Source organism: Sturnus vulgaris, chromosome 3 (genome assembly GCF_052056855.1).
Source record: "Sturnus vulgaris isolate bStuVul1 chromosome 3, bStuVul1.hap1, whole genome shotgun sequence".
Lineage (NCBI taxonomy): Eukaryota > Metazoa > Chordata > Aves > Passeriformes > Sturnidae > Sturnus > Sturnus vulgaris.
In genome coordinates this window covers 49764660-49781288 of record NC_142245.1, presented here as the reverse complement: position 1 = coordinate 49781288, position 16629 = coordinate 49764660, and the positions used below count along the sequence as shown (strand labels likewise).

General features: G+C 35.9%; 1 protein-coding gene across 5 annotated transcripts in view; it reads left to right on the top strand.

The window, feature by feature from the left end:
* ADGB (androglobin) overlaps positions 1-16629 on the top strand; it is a 235673-nt gene that overhangs the window by 28463 nt on the left and 190581 nt on the right. For 4 of the 5 annotated variants that reach the window (XM_088161594.1, XM_088161592.1, XM_088161593.1 and 1 more), the window contains exons 9-12: positions 9423-9517; positions 11895-12069; positions 12798-12888; positions 15644-15779. In XM_088161594.1, the coding sequence (XP_088017720.1) occupies positions 9423-9517; positions 11895-12069; positions 12798-12888; positions 15644-15779 (497 nt within the window). Of the gene's footprint in view, positions 1-10; positions 1854-9422; positions 9518-11894; positions 12070-12797; positions 12889-15643; positions 15780-16629 lie in introns of those variants that run through there. The other variant, XM_088161596.1, reaches the window with a different exon arrangement.

Below are 16629 nucleotides of genomic sequence, written 5' to 3'. Positions count from 1 at the left end.
ACCAAAGAATGGTATCGCAGAGTGATACCATTCAGAGAGGTTACAGTTTCTCCAAAGGCAACCCTGCTCTGCCCATCAATTAATTATACATTTCATAATGACATGTTGTAAAGTGTGATTACATACAGAGTTATGACAAATATGTTCTAATGTCTATCTGTCTATCTGCATTTTTATTTATTGCAGTTTTTATTTTATGCTACTAGGTATCGACAATAATTTTCTTCAAGAGCTGCTAATTCTGTTTACATTTAAATGAAAAAACTTAGATCTAGAAACTTGTATGTTCCAGTATATTATTCTTCATTGTTTTTATATGAGACTGTTTGTTTTAGTTTCTGTTTTTAACTTGAAGGCATGGATGCAATTTCATAACACTTCTCATGCCTTTGGAGAGTACAGATCATATGCTAAAATTTCTATTTCTTCCTAGATTTTTGGAAAAATCTTTGACTTCCTCACCTTGAATCCCAAATACTATGTCCCAATGTCAAAAGTTATATAAGTCTTGGAAATTACCTGTCTGAGGTGGTATTCTGTCTTCTAAGGAAATCTTGCTATCATTTTGACCCAGCCATCAGTGTGGGAAATATTTCAGATTTAGAATGGACATGTCACTGGGAACAGCACTGTTGTTCATTCAACAGGGTGTTGTAATTTTTTCCCCAGAAAACTAAATAAATTTAATCCTGCCTAAGACTTAAAAATTCTATTAGCAACTGAAATAACTAAGAATCTGGGAACCACTGGGTCATGATACAGCTCTGTAATCTCCAACTCTGAGGCTAAAAGCTTTGTTCAGATGTTCTGTTGATGTTTGGGATTAATGTTTGGATGACACAAATCCATCCATGTCACCATGAGAGATAAGGACCTGGGGGTCCTGGTGGACAACAAGCTGTCCCTTAGTCAGCAGTGTGTCTTGGAGTCAAGAAGGCCAATGATGTCCTGGGATACATTAGGAAAAGCATTGCCATCAGGTCAAGGGAGCTGATCCTGCCTGTTTACTCAGTTCTCATTTGAAATGCTGTGTCCAGTCCTGGGCTCTTCAGCACATTAGAGATGTGGAGCTCCTGGGCAGAAAGGGCAATGAAGATGATTGGGAGACTGGAGCATCTCTTATGAGGAAAGGCTGAGGAAGCTGGGCCTGTTCAGCTTTGAGAAGAGACAGCTGAGAGGAGATATCATCAATGTGTATAAGTACCTAAAAGGTGGGTTCCAAGAAGGTGAAAATAGGCTCTGTTCTTTGGTGCTGAGCAGTAGGAAAAGAGGTAATGGGCAGAAACTGGTGCACAGGAAGCTCTACCTGAACATGAGGAAGAACTTCTTTACCGTGTGAGTGATCAAGCAGTGGAACACATTGCTAAAGAGGTTGTAGATGCTCCCTCGCTGGGAATAGCCTTAAACTGGAGATATTCAAGAACTCTCTGGATGCAATCCTGTGCCATGTATTCTAGTATGACCCTGGTGGAGCAGGGAGGTCAGACGAGATGACCCACCATGGTCCCTTTCAATCCGAACCATTCAGTGATTCTGTGAAGCTGTGTTGTGCAGTCGACACAAAGGAAGGAAGGAATGCCATCCAAAAGGACTTGGACAAATTTGAGGACTGGACCCATGAGAATCTAATCAAGTTCAGAAAGTCCAAGTGCAAGGTGCTGTACTTGGATTGAGAAAATCTGAGGCATGAGTACAGACTGGAAGAAGAACTGAGAAGAGCCCTGTGGAGAAGGACATGGGGGATCTGGTGGATGAGAGGCAGTACATGAGCCAGCAGTGTGTGCTCACAGCCCAGAAAGGCAAATTGTATCCTAGGCTGCATCCAAAGCAGTGTGGCCAGCAGAATGAGGAAGGTGAGTCTCCCGCTCTACTCTGCTCTTGTGAGACCCCAACCTGGAGTGCAGCATTCAGCTCTGGGGGTCCTAGCACAAGAAAGACATGGACCTGTTAGAACAAGTCCAGAGGAGGGCCACTAAGATGATCACAGAGCTGGAGAACCTCTCCTGTGAAGGCAGTCAGAGAGCTGGGATTGTTCAGCCTAGAGAAGAGAAGGCTTCAGGATGACCTTAGAGCACTTTCCTGTACCTAAAAAGAGGGCCTGACAGAGAGCTGGAGGCTTTTACAAGGGCATGTAGTGAGAACAAAGGTGAATGACTTTAAACTCACAGAGGGCAGGTGTAGGTTGAATATTAGAAGGAAATTCTTTCTGAGGATAGTGAGCTCCTTACACAGGATCCCCAATGAAGTTCTGTTTGCCCAATCCCTGGAAGTGATCAAGGCTAGGATGGGACTTGAGCAGCCTGCTATAATGGAAGGTGTCCCTGTCTACAGTGGGGGGTTGGAGCTAGATGATCTTTAAAGTCCTTTCCAGCCCAAGCCATTCCATGATTCTATGATTGGGGTTTTTTTTTCCCATTTAAGAAGTCTTTTTCTGTAGTCCAAGTTCTAAGGCTTCAAGGAGTGTTTGGACTGTGGGAGACTTTCTACTTCCATGTCCATTGGGAATTTATGCATTGTCTGTGTGAATTTTGTTTTGTAATTAGTGATGCATGAGAGCAAGAACATGAAGAAAATATTTGGCACAGTGCCAGAAACACAATAATTTCTTACATTGTAGTAAGGATATAAAAGTTGTACAATAACTAAAAGGTGGGACTGAAGCCTTCCTGGCTCCTTCTCAGTAAATCTTCATTTACATCTTATAGACTACTTTTTATTTTTATTTATTTTAATTAAGTTACATTAATTTTTTTATTGTACCTCAGCTCTTGACTTCAGAGAGTTTGTGGTTGATTGTTTTCCAAAATTTATCTAAAATTTTATTAAAGCATTTGCACTTTATGACTTTTGATGACTGAAAGTTTTTATCTGAGAAAAAAAATTAATCTTTATTTTGCTTAATAGAAAAAGCAGAGCAGAAAAAAGTAGGAAAGAAAAAAAAAGGAGGAGAGAAAGAAAAAAGCAAGGTAGCACTTCAGTCTCCAGAAAAGTTGGCAAAAGCCCAAGGTCTTCAGGACTTAACAGAAAGTAAGTCCTATTGTTTCAAAGCTAAAAATACAGACAGGAGTTATATGTAAAGCAAAAGGCTTTGCTTTAATTTGATTTTGAACTTAACTGGGGGGAGGTTATATTTACTTTTTAAATTTTGTTTAAATTGTAGTTACTTATAGCTCACATTACACATTGAAATAATTCTAACCTAATCTGCAACATAGATTAAGAATAGTATATTGCAGTACTTTGTTTTAGTGGAAAACTGTCTTATGGTTGTTCTGTGTTTAAAAAAGAACAATCCTTCCTCTTTCATAATTTGTTTTTTCCATATCCATTTTATACGCAGAATTGCAATTGGAAAAAGCAATTTTTGTCAAAGGGCGGGGGAACCGGGGGGGCAGGGGGTGGGGGGGGCAGAAATATTTGTTAGAATTCACTCCAAGATGTAAATCTTAATTTTTTAATCTTTGTCCAAGAAATACATAATCATGAATTTAATTCCTGTATTGATATATTCATAAGAGCATAAAAGTTAAGTAAATTCTTGCTTTGTGCATTTATATTTAATGTTAAAAAAACCTCAAGAAAATACATTTTAAACAAACCACAAATACTAATCAGACAGCTGAACAATCAACTAAGATATTTCAAATTTACTAGCATAAACTATAGATCTTCACAAATGCACAAAAAGCTCATATGCTCTTAGCTTTGCATTTGTTTGGATACATGTGGCATTTCCACATGGCTAGCAGCAAAAAACAGTTATTAGCTGGAATAATTTGCAGTTTCAAATCAGTAGGTGAGAATAGGTAGAATAGGTAGGTTATTTCCTAAGGGAAATTACTTCAAAGTAAAAATGAAATTTACTACATAAATGGTATCCCTGCTTCTTGATTTAAATCCTGATTAAAATTAGTGTTTTAAATAATTTTAAACTACAGCAAACCAAGATTGTGGTTTGTCATCAGAAAATATATTTCTTTTAATTCCTACCTTACATACCACTAAATGAGTTAAACAGCAGTACATTTTAAAATATATTGCAGGAATGTAGTTTGCTTCAGTGTAGTAGGTGTGGAATAGGAAATGGAGTGTTTCATGTGAATATAAGTAATGTGACTAACTAGTACTCAAGCATGTCATGGAGAAAAGGAAGCAAAAGGATCCAAGATATTCTAGAAATTGTGAAAAACTAGTTAAAGAGCATTAAAAAGAAAGAGGCAGTGCTTTCATATGAAAAATTACATGATATTTAGATCTTTATTCTACCACTTAGAGCACAGTTTATGCTTTTTTCTGAAAAGCAAATAGTGTCGTGTGAAGAGATTATTTAGAAATATTATTAATTCAGGGCTCAAGTACACTGATCAGAGAACTCTTTTATCCTAAGTTTGAACTACAAAATACTTCTGGAGGAGAGTAAGAGGTAGGTATCTCTATACTAACAGAGCAAATTTATGATTATTAGACTGCAAGGGGAAAAAAAGGAATTGGTGTGTTTGAAATAACACTGAATTATGATGCATTTTTGTTGTGAGAGTGTAGCCAGTAGAGGGAAATCCTGCAGGCTTTATGAGACACAGTCTGCAGAGTGGCCTAGAACAGTAGAACCATTGTTGTGCTTAAAATAACATCTGACACTAGGTCTTGATTCAAAGTCAGACTCCTGAGGCAGTAGTTGTAAAAAGTTCCTGAACTGTTCTGGTGGAATTTTGTAACAATGACTTTATTTAAGGCAGCAATGGGTGGGTTTTTTTTTTGTTTTTTTTTTTTGTTTTTTTTAATTATAAGTGATTTGAAAAGTGTTTCATTCCCAGCATGATAAAAGTGCTTTTTTTCCCCTGCTGCTGAAACTTTCCCTCTACCTGTTGACTGTTGACATCAGGGAAATTTTTCTTCTTTGAGATAAATATGGACTATTTCTAAAGAGATATTTAACTACTCCAAATATTATTTATATTTTACTTTTAAAATGCAAAACCACCTGTATTCATTGCATTGTATATTCACGACCTTGTTATTCATGATGCATTGAAGTACCAGTTACTTCTAAATACTTGGAGATTTCTCTTGCAGGGTTTTAATTTTGTGTGGGCTATAATGTTGTGGTTAGTTGATGCTGTCTGGCAGCTAAGCTGCCACCCATCCACCTGCTCACTCCTCACAGTGGGATGGGGCAGAGAATGAGGACTGAACTTGTTTTCCTATTCATCCAGTTGTGTGGATCCAGCTGAATAACAAGCCCTTGACATGATCCGTCTGAACTCTTCCTGAGGGCAACCAACTCTTTGGATCCTTTGACTTATCAGTCAGACAGTCTTCGAGAAGTTTTGGCAGACAATAAGTTCCTGCTCACCCATTGTGCATTTTCCACTCAGCAGCTTTTTCTTCTGGTAACAAACCTTTCATACTTAGTGTATCCCCTTGTTTTATGAGCCCTTTTTACAATGAAATGATATGACATGAGATGAAGTACTGTGAGGTGAGGGTCCAAAGTGATGCAGGGTCCCCCAGGCAGGTGCAAAGAAGAGCTGCTTTATTGTAAAAAGCAGGCCTTTTTAAGCAGTCAGGCCTTTATCAGTTACATACTTTTAAATCATAACAAACATAGTTCAACCAACCAGCATACACCACAATGTGAACAAACGATGGTTAAGTAACTTACTTTTCTACATCTAATTCAGCTGAGTCACTTTCCCACAGTCCTTTTCTACTTAGCCAAAGTAGCAGGCCTGAGCCATGATTTTACAAGGCCTTCTCTTTGTAATGTTTTACCTGTATATGCAACAAGGTACTCAGTTGCCTCGTTCCTACAAAGAATCACCGCTTTGCTTTTATTTAGATTTCCAAACTACTGAGTTTTCTTCAGTAATTTCTGAACTGCAGGAAAGGGTACATTATTCCATTTGAAAGGGTACTAGCTAGGAATTTGGGAGTTTGTTCTAAAAATCAACCATGTATTTTGAAAATCTCATTGTGCCTTGATACAAATCCTGTCACTAAAGAAAATATTTTCTATGTCACAGGAGTGTTGAGATTATTATCATACTTAGAAGTTTTTGAAATTAAACAAGTAGACTTGTAATCATCAGAGTCAATGAGATAAACGTCACATAACTGTAACATTCTTCTATTTTTGCTTTTACCTATTCAAGAGTTTTCATTTACAAGATGGATTCAAGCCTAATGTTTTGGTTTTTCAAATGCATATCATCATTCTGCAATACTTATGTCAATTCTGAAGAGCACACAAGTTATTTTTCTGAAAACTAAAAAATAGCTTCCAATATGCAAAGCTATTCCATGTCTATCACAGCAGCAGAAGTTGACGTCTGAGCTGCACACCTGATAATCAGGATGTTGAAAGCCAGCTGATGTGTTTTCATAGGATGGTTTGGGTTGGATGGGGCATTAAAGATCATCTAGTTCCAACCCCATCTTCCATCTTCCACTAGGCCAGATTTCTCACAGCCCTCCCCCCATGCAACCTGGCCTAGAGCACATCCAGGGATGGGGCATCCACAGCTTCTCTGAGCAATCTATTCTGGTGCTTCAACATCCTCACAGTAAAGAATTTTCTTTTTACATCTAAGCCAGCCCTCTGAAAGAAGGGTCAGTTAAAATAATTGCCCTTTGTTCTATCACTCCATGGCCTGAAGAATCTCTCTTCATCTTTCTTGTAAGCTTCTCTTTAAATACTGGAAGGCTACTCTAAGATCTCCCTGGAGCCTTCTCTAATCCAGGCTGAACAACACAAACTTTTTCAGCCCTTCTTCATAGCAGAGGTTCTCCAGCCCTCAGATCATCTTTGTGGTCTTCATCTGGCGTCGTTACTCCTTGGAAAGTTAAACTACACCATCATCTCTTGTTTGAGGGACAAATATTTAAAAGAAACATTAGTGAGTGAGTGAGTGAGTGAGTGAGTGAGTGAGTGAGTGAGTGAGTGAGAAAATTCTTTGCAAGTCATATGCAAAACATATGATGAACAAAACCAGCTAAGATCTATTAAAACCAACAATTTTTATTCCTGGCCTTTCTTTTTAAGTGGTTGGATATGTATTTTACATGGATCAATTAAAATCTTATTTTCCCTTCTCAAAGGGACTGAAGCATTTGTTCAGGTTGTTTAATATTCATTGTCTGTAAATGAATTTGCAAATCTGCAAGTGTGAAACATAAGTAGCTACATAGATTCAGAATTTTTTAACAAAGCACTGTGGAATTCTTATATCCACACTGATGGATAGAAATAATAGGCTTTGCTGAATCTGTTTTGTTGTACTGTATATGATAACATTTTTCATCTAATAATGCAATTTTATCAAGGCTATCAGTTTTAGCCAGTTTCACCAAATGCTGAATCCACACTAATCATCATTACAATTGGTGCCAAATAATTTGCATACATCATCCTCATTTTTTGTACAGAATAAAGATCAAACAATATGTAATTTTTAAAGCTATTGGCATAATGTACTAGTATTGTTATAGTATTATTAAAGTGGATACAGTGTGCCTGGTTAATCATTTGCATGCTCTAATAATTTGTTCACTGCTGTTTATTGCCTGCCCTGCAGACATTTTATTTCACAACCCATCTGGACTGAGTATGACAGCTTTACATTCCACCTGGTATTTGATTAAATACTTTTAGTTGAGAAATACTTCTCACATGCAATGAGATCAGTATGCCTTGTGGCACATAGTGTTCTGTAACACACAGGACATCGTAGCTAATGTTGCTGTGTTTGTAATAGATCAGATATATTGGTAAGGACTGAGATTTAAGTTAATTATAGCCTTGCTTTTGAATAAGTTGAAACCCACAACTAATACAACAACTGTGTTTAACATGGGAATCACAAGCATGCAGTGAGAAAAACTAAGAATCCATTGGAAAGTACTCTTACTTGCCTTTAGCTTATACTTAATTGGGTAATTTAATTCCTGGAATAATATTTCAAGTGCAAAGATATTGTACTTTGAGAATAAAATGTTGCATATCCTCTAAATAAATAGGTTTTAGGCCTGATAAATAATATTTTTCAGACTTTTGTCTGTTTATATGCAGATAGCTTTGTTTTATTTCATTTCACAGAAAATACCTATTCTTAGTGCAACTTCCAGTTGAATATTTACTAAACATAGGAAGCAATTATCCTATATTTGAGGTGAAGCTGAAGGGATCAATGACAGACACAGATAATTTTACTGGAGTGTTAGATGGGGATAGAATCATAGAATCATTTATGGTCAAAAAGATCTCCAAGTTCATTGAATCCAGCTGTTAACCTGTACTGCCAAGCCCAGTGCTAAACCATGTTCCTAAGTGTCACAGGTACACATCTTTTAAATGCCTCCTGGAATGATGGCTCAACCACTTCCTTGGGCAGGCTGTTTCAATGATTCACAACTCTTTCTGTGAATCAATTTTTCATAAAAAAGCATTCTGATGAAAAACAGGTGTCACAACCTGTGTACTGAAATACTGCCTCCAAGTTTTCTGAGATGACTAAGGAAAAGTAGAGAGAAATAGGTACCTTTCTTTTTTACATGTCTTTTTGGTAAATCCAGAGACATATATTTCAATTATAATGTTTTACACTTTCAGCTTGAATGAACTGACTGTCAGACATCCTTGGCTTCTCTTCATCATTCAGGAATTAGCAATGGCTTCTTTCACAGATAAGGGTGGGAGATGATAATATGGTTGCCTAGTACAACAGATTTCTAGGGTTAACGAAGTGAATGTGCCCCTGTTCCTATTCCTTGTCTATAGCAGAATTATAGGCAAAACAAGCTTCTATAAGGTAAGTGCAATAAGAGCTTCATAATTTCTGAGGCAGCCATCATTACCTCTATTTTTTCATCTGCTTGACAGAAATGAGAGCAGCAACCCTGTTTTACAGGCACTATGTTTCTCACATTACTTATCTCAGTCTCCATATCCCTTGGCAGCAGTGGCCAGAGCTCTGGCTTTGGATCCTTTTGTTGGCAAGATCAAATTTTACCTTCAGTGGTGAGAAGCGTTTAACTAGTACTGACCAATCGGGATGTTTTTACTTCATCTACACAGATTATGTCTATTGTTTTCTTTATGCTAGTATCTAAAATTTGAGGTAAAACAAGGAAACAATGTTAAAAGCCACCTCTGACGTGTCATATTTTTAAATTGTAATTTCTTTTATTCATTTATGTAACGTAAGTAAAACATGCAAATGCTGTTGATTTAAATGAGTTTTTCCTATCCATGGCTTCATTTCAAAGTGCAGTACACTGAGGTCTTCTTTTGAATAAAGTAATAGTCAGACAAAGAAAATAGTAATAAAAATAAGGCAGAGAAAGCACAATAATTTAGTGTGAGGTACAGCTACACTTTTTTACTGTTTACTTTGTTCTAAAGTATTTTGACGTTTTCTGTGTAGAATCGCCCACACCAGCCCAGCCAGAAATGGTCGTGTACGCTGGCTGTACACCGCTGCATTTGTTTGAAGAGGATATTTTTTTATTAACACGAATGGTAAGATTCTGTGCTGTCAGGACGGGAAAGCGTTGCTTATTTTGTTATCAGAGTGTTTCATTATGTTGCAACAATGTTGTAACAAAAAATAATACAATTAGCTCAGTGAAACAGCCACTAGATGATGACTACCAGTTAAATTTATATTTGGTACTTCTGTATTCTGAACATGCATTTTCCTGCCAAAGCCTGCTGATTTTACTCGGTTTTCCTCCACTTTCCTCAGGATGCCAGCAGCTGAAGTCTCCTGGGAGAGACTAGATATGGACTAGAAAATGTATCGTAATGAGATAATTCTGAATGGAAAGTCTAATTATTTTAAGGGCTACATGAAAAACATTAATTTTAATTTTTTGAAGACTACAGTTAGGACTCCCTGATATACATTTTCCAGTATGTTCTTTGTTGTTATATAAGAAATAGCATGTTTATACCAGTTTCTATCATTGGTATTGCAACTGGTGAAAGCAGCTTGAGAAATTGTAACTGTATTACAGCTGGGGTAAAAACACCACTTAATTTTCCACTTAGTCACTCACATTCCTCAGAAAGCTTTTTATAATGCCAGAGCAAGCTTTCTTGAGTTGATTGTTAATTAGGTTTCCTTTTTTTGTACATTTAAATCATATCTCTCATAATTAGATCATTACATTTTAAGCTGCCTTCTCAGGAAACTGGTGAGCTTCATAGAGTAAAGAAATTTCCAGAAATGGTTTGCAGGTGTCATGCTTTAGTGCACTTAATTCTTGCACTATTTTCTTTTTTAAAATTGTGCTGTGTATTTTATGCAATTTTGAAGATTAACTTGTTATTTGTGATATTGTTTTAATTTATTTTAATTTAAAGTCTCAGTCAATATTGTCTCTTTGGTAATAGTAAATAATGCTAGTCATCAAAAACCAAAGTAGAAGTAGGGACATGGGCTTATATCTTTCCTGCCACTTAACACCGTGAGTCTCAAACTTGGCTATTGGGATATATATTGTCTATAGGGATATAGAGATTACTGAAAAAGAGGCATGACAGACTAAATAGGATGAGACAGATGAATCTATATGTCTAAACTAGTATTTTACTAAAGACTTGATAGAAAAATGGAAGTTGACAGAAGTTAAATATAGAAGTGTAGAGGATTTCTTATGGATAAACGCCCCCCATTTTCAATCTGTATTCAAGGGCTGAGACAAACTACACTGATTGAAATAAAGTATAGAAAATGGATTCACTGGGATAAGAGTTGCTCCCTAAACTTGGAGAAAATTTTGTCATTGACTGCAGTTGTGCCAGAATTTCCCTCCTGAATTTTGGTAGTACCCCTTTTAGCTTTGCTTTCTTGTATGGATTTCCTTGAATTGTTGTGGCTTGAATTTGTCTTAGTTTATTCAAATAAAATGAAAAAAAAATCATTAATTGAGTCTTACAAGTGTGTAGTGTACTCAACAGCTAAGTTCTCCTTTATGACACCTAACTGGATAGCTTCAAAATCCTTTCTAATCTTGGAAGTTTCAACTGGCATTTTTAATTTAATTCGTTCCCCACTCTTGAAATAACTGACAACCACAAGAACATTCTTCTCTACAGAGTTCATAAATACAGAACCTAAGGAACATTTTAAAATTAGTCAAAGTAATCAGAGACTTGTGATGAGTATGTTAAAGAAATAAGCTATTGGTGATTTATTTAGGATGCAAAAGAAAGTGTGCTTTTAAAACCTAAATTATGTACAAATCTTGTAACAGAACTTTAGTTGTGTTAAGTATTAGACCATTATTATTTGAGTGGGAAGAGCACCACTCAATGTCCACATCTAAAATTGCTCTTAAGTCTGTTCCTAAGGGCTTTGGTATACAGGTCAGCTGAAGTGTCTTTAATCTGTTTTATAAATGAGCCATCAAATAAACTTAGCTTTAATGATGTGTTGCTTCAAAGGAATACATTACGGAGTTTTTATAAGTTATCTAAAAGACCAATTGATTTTAGAATTCTGCCACTTCATAAATTCAGCATGAAGTAAGGACTTTTTCCCTCAGAAAGTATTTTTAAGTATGATTATTTAAAAGAAAATGTTCTACCTATTGCTTTCTTACATATTCATTCTCTTCACTTGTATGCTATGGTTATATAAATAAGTTTTAAAAAGTGATGCATCTGTTATGAAAAGTAAAATACATGTAAACGCTTCTAAGTATACTTTTTGTGCTGAATATAAAATTCTAATCAGCATGTTTTTGGATAGTCTTGTCAGGTGGACTATATTAATTTCATTTTGTTATACAAGCTATTAGATTCCTTTGTGTGCATACTGTTCTTGTTTGTTAGACAAATATAAGGAGAAAGACGATCTGACCCAGTCAGGTTATCCTTCCATGTTTCACAGGCTGATTCTTCAGAGAAGATGAGGCAATATGGGCTTTCCCATATACACAGCCATCCTGTCCTGATCACTAGAACTAGGTCCAGTCCTCTGGTAGCACCGCCAGAACCACCACCACTCCCTCCTTGGAAGCTTTTCCGTCAGAAAAAGCAAGTTGTTGTGACATCTGAACCACAAGGTTTGTCTACTAAAAACTCCAAAATAAGTTTTTAATTACATTTTAATTATTTCAGGTCCATACTTATAATCTGTTAGCTTAATTTCAATTGAACTCAATTTTGTATTACTTCCTCTTAGCCATATCTCCTACATGCTTTGAGAAGTGTCTTAATTTATGTTGAAAAAAGCACTCGAGTGGAGCAAATGAAGAGGGGATGTTACCAAAGTAACACAGAAGCTCTCTGATGCAGAGCCATGAAAGCTTCTGAACACCTTTTAAAATTTTAAAGTATGTGGCTAGTCCTGCTGCATCAACTCATGGTTTAGAGTAATTTTTTCCTAGGGTTTGTCTGTACTGCATAATGGAGTTAGATGCATGATATGAGATAGCTTGAGCTATGAAAGTGTTACAGGCTAGCAAACTATACTGGGATAAGAAATTAAGGAAATTGGCAAAGGCAAAAAGTGCTGCCACAGTTGTTTTGAGCTACCCTGGACAACATTACACATAAGTTAGGCACAATTTAATACTTCACAGGCTGAGGATCGGGTGTAAAGCATTTATTTTTTCATTATTTATCACCTTGAACCACCCCTGGTTTTTCTATTTTATTCAAGTGAATGGGGTGATACTTGGAAAATTATTTAGGGGTGACGAATCCCCATTGGAAATTATTTCTCAGCATTAACAGTATTAAATACTTTTATGAATGTTTTTAACAATTTAACAAGTTGCTTTTTCCTCAGAGCCTGTGGTAGAGAAACCTGAAAAACACGTTGAGATCGCTAGCCTATTTTTTAAATACAAACTGAATATTATCAAAACACCAACAGACACGTAAGTATATAATGTAGTTTCAGCATTAGCATTGTGAAAGTGCACTGTGAAAATGCAATGGCTAATCTTTACTTGTGTCACGGGGAAAAACTGCTCAGATCACGTCTGAAGTACATCAGGACAAAGCACTCTGTTGTATTGCTGCCATGTAATTAATCAGCTATCAGTGAACTATGCATTTAGGATCAATATCAGCAATACAACAGTTAAATTTGTGTACTAGACACTCACAAAATATTATAAACACCTAAAAACTTCTGATTAGCAACTTCCTGTAGCTAATCCCAAGGAGTTCTAATCAGGCACACAGATGCATACATATGCAATTATGCTCACCCTCCTGTCTTTGAGGCTCACAAACACCTCCTGTTTTGGGAGTGCAACACAATTTCTGTTGGAGATGCGAGTCCCTGGGCTTCGCTGTTTTTCCCCACAATCTGCTCATGTTTTCACTGCTGAGAAAGCTTCCCAGGGGGTGGCAGTGCACACAAGGGTCCCCACTTGTCACACCCAGTGCACACAGTCCCCTTGGCAGACGCACACGTCTCAGGGCTTCTGACATTGGAGGATGGGGAGTGCTGTTAGGCAAAGACACATGACCAGAATATCTACCCAGTGGGTCCAAAGATGCCCAGAATTTTTGCTAGATTACTTTTGCCAGAAATATGAATATTCTTTGATGTATTTCAAATTTTTCCTCAAACTACTCGTCTTTTTAAATTCTAACACGTAACAAGGAAATAATTGACTAGCCACTCAGTATTTTCATGGACATCACAAGTTTAATATGGAATACTTAATGTTTATGAATAAAAGAGGCTATTCTGTCTTCATGATAGTTGTAACAACAAGCCTGAGAGTGCAGGTGAAGAAGCTCATGGTCAAAAAACAGCTTTGTAAAAATGCCTTGTGTTAAAGACTGTTTGGAAGTCCTATAAACCCTTGAAAACCAAAGTCTTTATATAGTGTTTCTTAGAGAAGTTTCAGAAATTGTTGTATACATGACTCCTAGTCAGTATTCCATGATCAGCATAATACTTGCTCCCTGGCATGAAAAGAAAGATTACCAGAAAGTGTATCAGAACTGTGTTTATTTTCCTAGGACACACTTGCATGATGCACTTCTGTCAGACTTCTGCTTATGATGTGAAGATTTAGGCAAGTTCTAGAATTATTAATTCTGTCTCTCTTATTCTGACTGAGCTTCTGTCATGAAGCATTGAATGCATCTTACACCCAGTGTACACAAAAAGGTTTATGTCATTTTGGAGGATATGCCTTTTCTTGAGACTGAGTCCAACAGCAGGTTGCAAATTGTTGAACTATGTATTTTAGGGTATGTACTGTGTATATTTAGTGTGTGTACACCCTTTGTTGAGTACATCTTTGAATAAACCAACTAAATTACATATGTGGCAGGTTATGATGATTTTGATCATCATAATTGATGACTGATAGTTGCTTCTGGGTTCCAACAAAACCACTTAGATATTTTAAAATTTTTTTAACAGCAGCATTTGTCCATGGAAGGCATGTCCTTGGAATATTCTGGAAATGTAATTGTTGTGCTGATACAGCTGCATTTTGTTAGTTAGAAGCCCTTAAATTGTTTGTCTTCAAACAGTAGGAGTAGAAATACATAATGCTCTAAGCAATTAACAGGCTATCAAAACTATGAGAGATTGATAATGAAGATGTTGAAATATTTACATTTTAACAGATTTTATATTGCTTTTTCATATTTGATGGATTGCTTCATGGTCAACTTACCCCATTTGGGGAAGGATAGTTTATTTAATGTTTTAAGTTCCATGACAATTAGCTAATTTAATCTTTGTGATTTAATTAACAGGTAGTAGCCAAAAATATATAGCAGGTATTAACATTTCATTAAAGTAATATTGCTGTGTAAATAAGATAAGGGACTTAAATACATAATTGGGACTGAAGGTTTTTAATCTCTTCCTTTTCTTCTAATAAATTATTTTGAAATGCTAAAAGGCAATATAATTGTGACTTTTACTGCAAAAGATCTTGATCTTTCCTTGCCTCAGTCCTTAAAAAGGGGGCTAGGTAACAAGTGCTTAGATTTTAATTTGTTCTTTATTGCTATAATAGCATAATTACACACTTAATTCTAATTAGCATGTATGCAAAATTGTTTTGGTCTTGTTCTTCTTGTCCTTCACTTAATAAGCAAAGAGTTACTTTTATTTCCTTCAGTTTTTACTCCTGCCTCCAGTGAAGTCAGCAATGTAGCTTACTTTTGCTAGTACCAGAATAGGCCTGCACAGGTTTCCTTGGTTATCCTGTGTTTTAGCAGTCTGGTAGCTATGGAGACCCATTTTGAGGGAAAAGAAAAGAAAAGTACTCTGACACAAAACTTTTTTTTTTTTTTTTTTTTTTTTTTTTTTTTTTTTTGTCTTATCTCCATTCAAGTAGTATTTTTTTCTTGTCTAAGTGCCATAGTAATTTATTCATTTCTGACATTATCATCTAGTTTTCACCTGGCTTGGGTTTTGATTTTTTGAGGATTAGTTAAGAGGCCTCCTTTCTATCATAAGTTTGTGTGTAGTGCCAAGTCAGTAATGACAAGAAATATATGAAGATATGGATTCTGTGCTGCCCTAGGGATCTTTCAAAATAAAGAAGGCACAAATTATTTTGATGAAATTCTGTTAAGAATAGTTATGAAGACTGTCATTTGAAAGAAAATGTATGGATTAAAGTGTTTGTGTTCTCTTTTATTATTTAGCCACTTTCCACAGTCTACCCTCAAAAAAGGATTTCATTCTATAACCCATCTCACTTCTGTTACTGAAACTGATGAAAGTGACAGCAATGGGGATATGAATCCAAATGGGAGACACTCAAATGCAGATTATTCTCAGGTATAAAATATTTCTATTTTTTTAACTTGACCTAGTTTTATATTACAAAGGATAGTGAAATACAAAATAGAAGCTAGTTAATACTGAAATATATGTTTTCAAAGACATTTCAGAAAGCTTTTTCCCTTGCTATTGAAGTAACTTCCTTACCCTTTCCACTTTATAGTTATATAAAGTTATAACTATATATATAGTTATATTGATGTATTATGTGTGAAATCTTTATTAATACCTTTTCCTTTAGCTTTCTTTTTTTTTAAATTTTCTCTCAGATTGTAAAAGTTATATTGCTAAGACCGTCTTTGTTTTGCTTGTTAAAATCCTTTTGATGGGAGTATCTTAAGAAGATAGTCTGCGGTGTTTAATATAAATGTTTTTTATATTATGATTAGTTTATTTTGGCTACAGTGCAAGATGTACCTAGGCACATATAAAAATGTAAACTGTATTAAAACATGCCTTAAAATGGCATCATCATTTAGGACTTAATGGAAAGACTTCTGGCTAGATCTGGAAAAAGAGGAAAGATTTTACTGCTTAGTTGGCCTGCTCTTAAATTTGAGAAGCTCTGCGTTCTAAAGGAATCCTCAACTATGGTTTAGACCCTCAGGCTTCCTGTGCAACTCTGTGAAAGAATGACATTCCTCCAAACAGGTTCACTAGATACAGTACTGACTACACAAGTTGCCTCAAACCACTCAAGCCAATGCTAGTTACTAGGTAGAAGTCTCCACTGTAATTTTCCAAGATAGACAAGATTAATCTTACCTAAGTTTAAGAAAACATTACTAGGATGACTTTGGGAAGATGTAATTACTGATTTTTGTAATGCTTTTTTTTTTCTTGTTTA